Source organism: Papilio polytes, unplaced genomic scaffold (assembly GCF_000836215.1).
Source record: "Papilio polytes unplaced genomic scaffold, Ppol_1.0 DF823934.1, whole genome shotgun sequence".
Lineage (NCBI taxonomy): Eukaryota > Metazoa > Arthropoda > Insecta > Lepidoptera > Papilionidae > Papilio > Papilio polytes.
The window spans coordinates 228,139-241,390 of record NW_013525270.1 but is presented as its reverse complement, the minus strand read 5'-3'; the positions used below and the strand labels follow the sequence as shown (position 1 = coordinate 241,390).

The window sequence follows — 13,252 nt, the reverse complement described above, 5'->3', positions numbered from 1 at the left end:
GGTGCAACTCACCCTTAGTCTACGCGTCTTTTAGGCTCAGCCTAATAAACGCTCGGTTTTAACTGAACAGTCGAACTGTGTGTTTCGCGTGTGCGTATATAATCGAATTTAATTAAGCCAAGGAATTACATTAGTTATTTTGATATTTACAGTACACATAATTTATAGGTCTTCAGAGTACATGATGTAACATACTTTAAAACCTTACTTCATTTCGATGGACAAAGAAATAAAACATTTTTTTTCTATCATTAATACTAGAAAATTCAAGGTTTGTACGTCGATGGTATGTTTATTTTAGTTGTAATTATATATTGTCGACTTTGAATGTCAAATAAGTAGGTCAGCGTGATGTAAACGGAATACCGCGGTCTAACTCTTTTATTGTTAACTTTATAGGCCTTTGTTTGCGGAGGCATTTGTTTTTTTTATTACATCCCTAAGTTTATGTCAAAGTACACTAGTAACAGGAGTCTATTAATAGGTCATACAATCGATATTACCTTAGAATCCATAATAGTTCAAAATAATCATTAGTTAAATTAGTTAAATATTGCTTTATTTAGAAAACGTGGACTATTAACTTCTTCTTCCTTAGCTCTACAGTCCTTTGTGGGCCTTGGCTTGGTCGAGCAATTTTTTCCACTTCGGTCTATTATTGGCTAGCGATTTCCAATTTATTATGCCAACATTCTTTGCGTCACGATTTACACCGTTTACCCATCTCAAATTTGGTCTTCCTCGATCTCGACGACCTTCACGGTTGCTCGCCATAAGGGATTTAGGCATCCTGACTTCGTCCATCATATGAACGTGATCAGCCCATTTGAGCCTCGTTAGCTTAATGTGGGAAGCCACATGCGGTTCTTGGTAGAGGTTATTAACTAGAAAATTACTAATAACTAGACAATAATAAAGTTAAAAGGAATGCAGAATTTGATTTCTAACAGTTAAATATGACAAATTTATTGAACTATTAACTGACTGAATAGCAAGTAAATAACCGTCAAAGTATGTGAATTTAAAAATAGGTTAACATAGTATGATAGAAAACTTATGCTATTACTGTAGCTATTAAAACTTAAAGAAAAGTATTCCTTCCGAGCTGAGGTTAACGTCGTATGCAAACTTAAAATTTGAGAACTTGCAAACAAGTTTTTGAGAAATGGCATTAAATGTTTCGTTTTTCGAAATGCTTTCTAAAGAAAAAAAAGCCCTTCCGTTCTTTTTTCTTAGAGCAAAAGAAACAATAATTCGAATGTTTCGGCGAACGTCATCCTAAAATACTCTTCCGTATTCCAATTAATTTGTAATTGATAGCGGAAGTATTACGGAAGATAAATGTATCTCAAAACGAGAAATAATAACGATCATAAGAAACATGTTAACAATATTGTTTTGGGATATCCGACATATGTATTAAATTGTTATTTCTTTGAAGATTTCTCAAAGTTACGCTGAAAATCTTTCACGTAACATATTTCTCATGTTAACAAAAATTATAAGTCACATAAGGAATTCTTAATTAAGGAAAATTATAAGGTATCTTATAAGCGATGTGATACTTAAGTCAATTTAACGTTATACAGCAAATGTTTTACAATTTGGAATTTAAAAAAAACAATATATATTTTGGGTGTCAACGACTCGTATTGATATTGCCTTTCTTAATGTTTCCTTTTAAAAAGATAGATAGATTTTTTATTCTATAAACGCTGTTATAACACAATACAGTAGAACCTCGATAAGTTAAAGTCCAAGGGAAACACAAAATATTGTAAGTTATCAAGGGTCTTTGTTATAGAGGTTTTGGGCTCTGATAGGAAGGGAACATATTATTTTTTGAAGTTATAGAGGTTTTTAAGTTATCGAGCTTCTACTGTATTTACAACTTATTAGCGACAACATAAACAATAAAAGTTAAATAGTAAAATAGTTAAGTTACTATATGTATTAACTCCTTTTAAAAAATAGAGACATAAATACGTTTATCCCACAGTTAGGAATATGTTCGGAATCAGGGAGCAGATAAATTATCAGACAACGTAACAAGTATCGTGTAAACGACTTGCTTCATCGTTGCGTCGATACAACACAATGTGCCTCATCTTAAGTGTCCCTTTGGGAACGTTTATTTTCGGCCTACTGAATTTGATAACATTTAGAACGTTTGTTAAGAGCAAGTATATTAAATGGATAATCAAAATAAATATTTTAACTAATATAATTATGTTATAAGAAGGCGTAAACGAGATACATTAAGTAGTAGAACGACTAAATAATAATACATTTAAAATAGTAATAACTCTAAATACATAATAGTTTATAGTGAAAATAATCCAAAGAATATTTTCTTTAAATAATAATATTGTAGCACGTCGTAGCACTAAGCATACCGCCGTAGAGGTCGCCGAAACTAATTTGCTACGTGGGCTCGCTGCAAATTTGCGGATTTCACATGTAAAATATTACAATGATAACTCACAGACAAACAGGTTTCATCACTATCATTTATTCACGTTTAAAACGTGTTTAAAAGAACTCTTGTATACGTAAATTAAAACAAGTCGGTTAAGAGATTGTTAATTTAAAAGTAACATAAAATTCTTCGTGTATCGACCTTGCTCTATTTTTATTTTGGTTACTAAAACATTGTATCGAATGTGATATTGGTTAAATAATTTATTAACATTCTACAGTTCGTTCCGCCTAAAAGGATACGCTATACACAGAGGTACATTTTACTAATCAAAAATAGATTAGTTTGGTGCACGACCAATCAATATAAACTCACAGAGAAATAGTTTGAACTCTATTATGGTGCGTTATAAAGTGATGAGGGAAATAATTATGTTTAAATATCGATGACAAACAACATCAGTTTTAATAATGTAATTAATTCGCCATTTTGGTTGATGTCTTTTATAACATTTTTTTATAATATAAGGGGGGAAATGAGCAAAATTAACTAAAACTCGTGAATTTCCATCGAACAAAGTATTTTCGGACACTCCCTACTGTTGAGATTAATACATCTCTATTTTACTTCTCAAGAAAAACGTCTTTAATGCTAATATAATATGTATTCTATTAAAAGTACTGCAAATGATTATTACCAATTACTTTTAGATGTTAAAGACATAGCAATAACGCTAAAAATGTCTAAAAGACCTACTATAAAATTGACACAAATTGTATATCGGATGACCTAAAGTGCTGATGCTCTGAAAAAAGCATTTTTTTGTTAGGAGCGTACTTAAGGGACGTTCAGTGTTTCTTTACAACGTAGTGCTCAAGTATCTTCAAAACTTTAGGTTAATAATAAAATACAGATTTTATGTTTACTATAAATTATGATTCAAAGAGGTATGTTATAGTTTTTAAAATAGATGAAAGTTATTTTGTGCGAGAAGAGACGAATTTATAAAGTGAAAGAAATGTTTATTTTAGAAAACATTTTCAACATTTCCTTTAAGAATACTGTTGTAAATTACAAGAAAGTTCTACAAACGTTTCTTATGTCCATCGAAGTGAAAGATATTTGTAGAGAAGCTATTATTTTAGTCGATTCATTGAACAAACAAGATAGATTAAGTATCAAAAAGTTTGTAGAGCAATTCTAGGAAAACGATGGTAGTTTCTGCTTACCGCAATTGTTACCTGAACGAAAAACTTCGCTCTCAAAAATAATAATTACAATGGTTTTGGACAAATTTTCTGCCTTTGAAACGCGTTAAAAATATTTTTTGTTAAGCTAACTACGAAACTATTTAGTTTGTAGTTCACGTACAAAAATGGTAGCTAAGAAAAATTTAAGAAACCAAAACAAACATCAAAGTAAAAAAAAGAGCTCGCGGCGCTGTAGAAACAACCCTACAGAACGTTTCTCGACACGAGTGTCCTTAAGGGATGTTGAATGTTCCTCCCAGTTCCCAACCTCACTATGTAGTTGAAAGGTAAACATTAAAACAATGTTTGCGTAGAAAAATATGTCTTAAATGATAAACAATAACAATTAACATCAAAAGTTTCTAGTCACTATAATAATTACGTTTTAAATATTAGATTAAGCTTGCAATATTAAAATTTTCTTTAAAGGACACTTTGTGAAATCAGTGTGGGTTATAGCTTCCTTTATCTGAAAAGAAAATCAAATATCTCAAACACGTGACCAAGGTCACACACCTTAACTCTACTGTTGCAATATGTCCAGAATTTCCTGGTTATCACCATATATAGTCGATACACCATACATATTGGATAAATATAGTATCAATATTGATGATTACTTCGTAAATTACGTATCTGTGTAAGAAAGGGATTACGTCTATTTATAAAGAGCCTCGTCTTAGTTATATGATACCAAAGTGATCAGTCATTTTTTTTTCTTGCAAATTCCGTTTTATAAATATACTCAACGCGCCCACTTACAGTTTGTTAAGTACGCCCACGCCGTATGCTGTGTGGGTGTAGATCGTCCTTTCATCAATGAAACTTCGGTTTGGCGTATAACAAAGAATTCTAAAGCCTTTAACTACTAGCTGATCATTAATTAAGTGCAGAAGAGTAAAGGATTTTTATCGAGGCAGTTGATTCTTTAAGAATACGAGACCCTGCAAAATCTTTTTACCAAGTTAAAAAGTATCTTTTAAAAATTTAAAGCGTGTTTGTGAGTATCAAACCTACGTGGTGTAGTCTTACGGTGTATATATTTGCATCTTTGCATATTCTGTGTAACAATACGAACCGACTGTTTGACAGCTCGGTGGTTCGCCGTGTAACGTGTTACATTACAAAGCGTAACCTCGGTCAGTACCTTTAGAATTTTAATGAAACAACGAACAAAGTACGTAAAAAAATTCTCGCCCATTTTACAAGCAAATAATAGCATGAAATATGATTTGAGACGTTTATGGCCGGATATGTGCGGCGGTTATTTATGAAATTGGATTAGATTTAATGGCTTGTTTACTGAAATGATCGTTGTTACATCTATATTAAAGTAAAGAAGGTTTTTAACAATGTATAATGTAAAAGAGGTAACTAATTATTGCAACAAAACCTTGGCAATTCTTTCGTATTTAGAATTCTAAAAGATATTTTCTTGCAAATTTTGGTAAACTCTTTCATTCGTAATGCGTTAAAACGTTTTCCTGTCCGCTCTTTGAATGCGAGCTTTTTGCGTATTTCGGTGAAATGTAAAAAGACCTCAGCCTAAATTTGTTTTTTTTATTATTTTCGACATTCTGTTCTGATTTATCGCTGCAATAAACATGTTTCTACAAATAAACACCGAAATAATTTGCTAACTAATCCATGAAGGTTGTAAGCTTTTTATTTAATTTTCGACACATCAATACATATTTACAGTAAAACTGTGCCAATCGTAAACTGAAAAACGTACAAAAGTCGGTTAATAGTAATTTGTTTTACTGACTTTATTTTTATTTAGCAAGTTATGACGTAATAATATGGCACTTTCTTATTTGAAACGGTAACACTATCCCGGTTATCGTGTTTCAGATAAAGTTTGCAAAAAATATCACTAGATGTCGTAACTTATGTTTACTTCTGACAATCTCATATTCTCACGATCCTCACTGCTTATAATTTTGTTATTTTATTACCTTCTGAGCTCGAGTATGCGGAACTTCGTTTGAGAAATGTTATTTTATTTGCGAAAACTACATCCAGTACGTAATGGTTTGAAAAGTATCACAAAGGACTCAAAACATCATAGCAGCGCCATCTATCGAAACCAAAAGAGCACGAAGGAAAATAAAAAGGCGCTACTACTTATCTAACTACATATATAAGTTAATAGCATTTAATTATACTGAAATAATTGAATATTGTTGTATAATAAATTCACCTTTGTGATAATACCACACGATCGGTCATAGACAAGATTGATTATGTCGTCTTTGAAAGAAATACACAAAGTCGAACAAAAAGTTGTCCTTGGCCTTCTAAAGCTTCGATTAAGTTGTACGATGAAATAACTCTAACGTTGGAATAATACATAATACACTATACAACAGTTATATCGAAAATACATTTTTAAAGTTTGCATGTATATGAATAAAGGACTACAAAACCTACTTCGTTTCTAAAACCATGGATATTTCATAGAACAATAGCGGAATATGTCCATTTTATTTTTTCAGCGATGAAATGGAAAAAATTGTGAAGGTAACGCCTTTGTCGGCTTTTGTCTTTTGATGTAATGTTATTAAAAAAATATGGGATAAAATAACATTTCAAATTTATTTTATGTATTTTCATTTATTTATTGGACAAAAACATAAATTGAAAAAATACAATAATAAAATGTTATAAGCGGTACAGAAACCTACAGGATTTATGTGTAACCACTGGTCGCTTAGTTTATAACATAAAAAATAATAATAAAGAAACTTAGACTATTTTACTTAAAAACATATTTTGCATAGTCTGTGTAAAAAAGCTAAAAATATTGCGATTTTATTAAACTACAGTCTACAATGTACAATGTTAAGCAACTTTAAAAGGTAATTTAAGCTGAGTTTACACTAATGATTTTCAATAAACCCGAGCTAAGCTTCGATAAACAATGTGCTATTAATTGATCGAATGCGATAGTTCTACGTTAATTAATAAACTTGTATAATGCTTTAACGATAATGGTGTAATACGACATTCAAGAAAATTGGAAAGATTAGCAGTTAAGAAAAATTATACGTAAAAAACAATGTGTCTTGTAGGGCTGCAAAAACGACTCGACAGAGACGTTTCTCGTCACAAGGGTCCTTAAGGGATGCTGAATGTTTGCTCATGCCTTTCTTAAGTTAGAAACACAGTAATTTTACGGTTGTTGCAAGAAATGTATGAAAATTTAACGATTTTTACAAAGATGTCCATGAACGAGAATTTTGAACCAAAATAAAAGAAATAAAATGTCGTTAAGTAAGAGTTGGAAAATTTTAATATGGATTGTTTTTATTATGTTGAGAAAAGCATTTATTTAAATTCTGTTTAGGAGGAACTGTTCACACGCATATCGAAGCCTCATTCCCATTCCCTTATCTAATCAAAAATACATTAGCGTACATGCAATACCACAACTTTGCCTTATTCGAAACTTCTGCTTATATTATTAAAGTCCAATGCTGCACAAATGTATACAGCGGTAAGGTCCGCAGCAGCATCAGCTGCAAGAATAGCCTGAACATTTTTGTTACCATCAAAAAGTCCATGTTGATTTTAACCTTTCTTATTTTCATGGTTAATACAAATTATTTATAAAATAAAATAAATCAAATATTCAATGACACCAAAAATAACATATCTAATAAGAATATACGAGTATATTTTCAGAATTTTCACAATTGAACAGTGTAGGACTGTCCCTTTTCTACCTAAGATTGTCAACCTAAGATACTTTGGATTTGAATGAGTATCATCATCATCATTATCATCATGAACCTTTGCCAAATGCCTTCTACAGCGATCCTTCGCCTTCAGTATCCAATGGTCATAATGTATGAGTATTATTGAACTAAACGCCTGTAATATTTTTATAGCAATAATCTTCGTAGTATCTTTCGATTGTTTTCTATTTCAATCAGAGAGTCAAAAGCAATCACTTGGTGTGATGACGCATTATATTGTGAATGTGAACGAGGGAGATCGTAACTTTAACGTTTATGTTCGTATTTCACGAGCCGCACGATAAATAGCATCACTTGGTCATATAACTGTTTGCAGGTGACAGAACATAGAATTAATTGCTTCCAGTAAAGAGCTAGTTGTGACAAGATGAAGTGTTAGAGTCGGGATTTTGGGACCTCAAATGATTTTTTTTATCGTTAGTTAATAGAGCAGGCACCTAAAATTAAAAAGACTATTTGCAATAACAGAATAACACAAATTGAATTATTGGTTGTACATAAAAAAATCCTACTACCTATTAACAAAACAATTCGCAGCTTTTACTATTTTCATAAGGTTTTATACACTCGCTTGGAAGTCTGGAACGAAACTTTTAGGTAGCAAAAAATTCTTGGTGCATTCGAGCTTTTGTGCAATTGCATTAATTATTACAAAGATGTAAAGTTTAGAGTCGAGTATTTTCATTTTAACAAAACTACAGACCGAAACTTTGTAGTTTTGTTTAAATAAAATATTTAACTTTAAAACTGCGGTGAAATATTAAGTTGTATTTATTTTGTACAATAATTTTATTTATTGTGTCAAATTCATTTTTAATTTTTCAATGTTGTTATCTTATTAGTTTTAAATTTCACTATCAGGTCAGCACTTAGTAAGATACGTGCTATATTAAAAATATATTTAAGTTTTACTCACCAGCAATAGCTCGTCCCAGCAGAAGAATGCTGAAGAAAATCGACAACAAGCGTTTGGTCCCCCGAGCCGCCATCTTGTTTTTTTCACACAACCAATATCAACTATCACTGCAAACCATTCCTAACTTACGCATACCACTGACTATCAGTTAAATAAACATTCTAAAATTGAACACATCGTCCAGTAACTTGTTCATTAATGTTCAACACATTTCTATATTTAAAAGTTGAACATTTTAATAACTAAGTGTATACTCGTATAATAGTTTCACTTTATTTAAAACGAAAATAATAGTCATCTACATTCATCATTCATTTATAGAAAAAATCCCATTACGCGCGGTTTACATTTGGCCATTTCAGTTAGCCAGTATCGCTCTAGAATTGGACTGTCAATCAACTGGCAGTGTGAACGTAAACTTGCACCAATGAGGCCATACAATCTATGACTGGCCGTCGCAACTGACCGACTGTACTCGCTAAGTGTGAACCGGCCTTGATCTTTACATCAGTTGCAATATTTTAACGGAATATTGCGAAGATGTTTGCATGTATTCCTTACAAGTATAATTTAATTAAATCATTAGTTATTCTTTACATAAAAAGGCGATGTACATCGTATTGATTGAGTTCTTCGTCGAAGGCAATCATGGTGGTGGTGATATACTCGGCAATTTCAATTTAACGTGACAGTAAGCGCATTATATGGGCAATAGAAACGGGCGTCGTAACTCGTTCGTTTATGTCGTATTTCACGTCCTACGCAGTAATAGCTTCACGTAGCAAGCGAAACCTTGGAAAGGATGGTACGAGGTGGGCATAGACTCAACGAGATAAATAATAAAAGTATTCGGAATTTATCACCTCCGCCATCTTGATTTATGACTCAGTTAATACTTGGTATTTTAAAAATCCAGGGATTACTGTTACACCAACATTAAGACTTTCGAAGTTCTCGTTAGCAAAAGTCGGGGAGATTTATTTCAAAATAAAAATAGTACTTTTTTACAGTATATCACTTCATTGTACATTTTTCAGTAATTATTTTTCATAAAACTATGTGGTTTAAACAAAGTAAAGATTAAGGCTATAGAATTAATATTTTTCCTTTAATTATAGACCTCTGGTAACTTTACAGACTCACGAAGACAACACATTTTACTTGTTTAGGTCTTTGCTTTTCTTTGTGATAAAAAAATATTTTTATCTTTGAAGTTATCTTATTACATTAAAATATGTGCGATTCTGACTTCTGGTAAAGTATAATTTAATAGTTTATTCTGTAAAACTTCTGTTTAACAAAAAAACTTCACGACCATTATGTTGACAAATCGCTTTGATGAAGCTTATGAATGGAACGGAATTTATTTCAGTTAATTTGATTTATTTCCCCCACTTCAGTCGGAGTCAAAAGCCCGTAACTTACAGCGCTATAATAAATCTGAACGTTTACTGATTTTCAAAATTTTCACCAATGTTTACTAAACTTTATGAGATAACGATCGTAATGTGACTTTTATTTAAAAAACAAACAGCTTATAAAGAAATAAAAAGAATAATTTCTCGCTAACTTTTAAGTAGACAGCATATCTTATTAAATTCGTTTCAATGAGCTTTTAAGCTTAAATATGATATTCCTTATTTATATTACTATTCTCCTGAAATCGTCTAGTTCTAGACTCTATGATACACGTAGCCTCATATAAAAATAAATATTGAAGGTCTTCTATGATACTAAATTATTCCTTTATGAAAACATCGTTGAAAAATATTTCCCGTATTATTTTCTTTCACATATTTCTATACCACTGTTTTATTCATAACGTGTAGGCAGTAGTTATTTTTCCGAGCGACTAAATGTGGGTAAAGTCCTTCGAAATTTCTCACAATCATTTAAATCTATTACGAATTTTAGAAGAAATAACACAAAATTTTAGTTTAAAATTGGAATATTCCGCATGTTGTTGGTTTTTTGGCTCAAAACTTTTGTTTTATGTTGGAAAATTGTTTATATACGATGTTGTATTTTAAAGATAAAAAATAATTTAAAGGATCTGGTATTTGTTTGAAAATCAGCGGTATTATCGCTACAAGATATCTCTTTCAGACAAGAGGCAAATGAAAGTAGTCAAGAAATACACTCAACCTTTTTTTCATTTAAGCGTATTTTTTAATTAATTGCAATGTATTAAAACACTTTTTGTACTGAATTTAGAATAAAGCCTGTTTTAATAATTCATGTTAATTCGCGAATAAAAAAGCTTTTTAAAATTCGGGCAATTTTATATTTTATCTTCGACGTATGAAAAATTTGTATGTTAGTAATTATTTGATTAAAAATTAAATAATACGTTTGATGAGAAAAGAATTAAATGTGTAATATAAGTTTGTATCTTTAACACTAATTCCTGAAAACTTACTACCGGAACTTAGTTCTAGCAGTTGGCCGGCGTAAATATATTTATTTCATACGCAATAAGTTAAAAATTAAACTATTTTGAGAATAAAATCACTGTATACGTTCACTTAAAAAAATGTTAATTTGGTAATCCAAAATTTTTACCACTTTTTAGATTTTTTCACAGAGCTTTTTTTATGCAAAAAGCTGTATAAGTTGCAAGCTTCACTTGTTGAGGTAGCGCGAGACACTTTGCCAACGTTCGCGCGCGCCACAGAGCGTGAGCGACTGCGCTTCCCGCCCATTCATTGTACAAGATCGACTTTACTACGACTTCTCGATCCGAACTAGTCTCACATCCAAAGAACATGTTTGTAAGTATATTTGGTCAATTTGATTCACTTGAACATTTAAAAATGTTTAAAAAGTTAGAGTTGATGTGCATAACTCTTTTTTAAACTAGTGTACAAGGTAGCGTATAACCTCAAAAAAATAGATTCATTTTGATTATGGGCTGTACTAAAAACTGTTTTATTATAACAGAATATTCACAATATGTTTGTGTTTATTTCCCTTTTCCACTATCAAAACAATTGAATAAAACATCCTCTTTATTCTTTAAAGTAAACGGAGACAACAATATTCATGTTTATAAACATTAAGATACTGTTATTAAGGTGATAGTAATCAATGTAAGGAACCTAATTTCGAGACCAGTTACACAATTAGTAGCGGAGTTTGGATCCATGCAGCGTATGTGTCAGTTTTGTATACTTTGACACAACTTGAGTAGGCATTACATACATACTACGAGTATACTCGTATATGTACATACGTTTTAGCGAAGAAGAGGTAATTAACTCAAGTAGAATTCAATTACCGTTGAGCTATGTTCTATGTATTATATTGTGGTCTTATTTTTTTTTTCTTTCTCCGATATACCGGTACGCCTTATCTCGAATTATAGCAAATTTACGCAACTGCAACTTGACAGTTCTACGAAATGATTTTTCAAGTAACTATAATCTGTAAGGTGTTTTTAATAGATTTATAAAACTGGTTATACGTTTTAAAGCATACTCCTTCTAATTTTTATTTTTAATGTTATTTATTAACGGAACGTGTAGAAAAAATTAGGAACGATTTAAATCTATTAACGTAAAAACTATTTAATGTATACTCTTGTGACGCTTACGAATCTTTGCTATGATATTTTGGCAGTGTCTTATGAATGAGTATAGCTGATACGGTGTTGGTATTCAGAGTACGTAGGCGTAGAAGGCGCAGAGATTTCCGCGATAGAGGACTCCCTTTATGAAGGTTGTTGTCTGAATACCCAAACGATTACATTCTCACTTGAGGTTTATGTAGACGGTATTTTTAGAAACTTCTTTTCTTGATTTTCCTTTTTAAACAATTCAGTTTTTCTTCATTGAACAAAATATTGCGTTTTATAAAATTACTAGATATTTTAAGTAAATGGCTATCGTTGAAGTTTTTTTTTAAGTTTTATTCATATATATTAATCTGAGATCAATAAATACTTCTTGCCAAGCCTAAACTATTCAAAAATATTTAGGATAAACTAAAATGAGTAGTGTTTTTATAACGCTAGTATTCAGAGATCCATTAATGGAACTCTACTGAGAAACCATTAATTTTCTTCACGGAAACATGAGTTGCATAAAATGTTATCTTTCAGTACACCTTAAGGTTGAATCAAGTCATGACCGCATCTTTTTAAAGGTACTTTTTGATATTCCGCAAATTTATTTAACGCTAAGAAACAAAAATGTAACTCACGCTTTTTGTTATCTTTTTACGTTTGAATATTATTTATATTGCAATCCTATTACCCTACAATACAATGAATTGGTATGTAAATAAAACGTAAGTGGTTTATAATAATTTATTAATATTACGAGTAAACTTAACTAGTATCACACGACCACGTTTGACCAAATCTTTTTAATCATATCCGAAGCCTTTTCTCCAATCATCAGTGCCGGAGCAGTCATGTGCCCGCTGACTGTACGTGGCAATACACTTAAATCTACAACTCTAAGTCCATCTACTCCATATACTCTTAATTCAGGATCGACCACAGCCTCAGGATCACTAGGAGGTCCCATCTTACATGTACCTACGTGATGGTGTAGGGACACCATCATAGTTCTAATAGCACATTCCCAATATGAATCAGAACCAGGACTATGGTTGTGGCAATTCGGATATGGTGGCAAATATAGCTGGGCACCATATTTCTTAAATGGTTCCGACTCGCCCAACTTAATTACATATTTAACAGCCTCTTTCATTGTCTCCATATCATGTGGATCTGTGAAATAGTTTCCGTATAATTTAGGATGCGAGAATGGATCGTTATCCCGAAGCTCGAGGCATCCTTTGGACTTCGGATGAAGGAGTATCGGAACAGCGGACCAAGTGTCACAACCGTGGAGACCGCTGAATGCTGTCACGTATGTCTTGTCTGATATTTTCAAACTTT

General features: G+C 31.5%; 2 protein-coding genes across 2 annotated transcripts in view; both read right to left on the bottom strand.

Annotated features, from left to right (window-relative positions):
• LOC106102049 overlaps nt 1-10,998 on the bottom strand; it is a 64,452-nt gene extending 53,454 nt beyond the window's left edge. Inside the window, exons 1-2 of the mRNA XM_013281456.1 lie at nt 10,909-10,998; nt 8,347-8,559 (exon numbers count right to left, since the gene is read on the bottom strand). Of these exons, the coding sequence (XP_013136910.1) occupies nt 8,347-8,419 (73 nt within the window). The 5' untranslated portion in view covers nt 8,420-8,559; nt 10,909-10,998. The remainder of the gene's footprint in view (nt 1-8,346; nt 8,560-10,908) is intronic.
• A 1,640-nt stretch (nt 10,999-12,638) lies between these two features.
• Nucleotides 12,639-13,252, bottom strand: part of LOC106102030 (glucose dehydrogenase [FAD, quinone]-like) — a gene marked incomplete in the record, with an annotated part of 8,056 nt that continues 7,442 nt past the window's right edge. Inside the window, 1 exon segment of the mRNA XM_013281422.1 lies at nt 12,639-13,252. Coding sequence (XP_013136876.1) covers nt 12,684-13,252 — 569 coding nt within the window.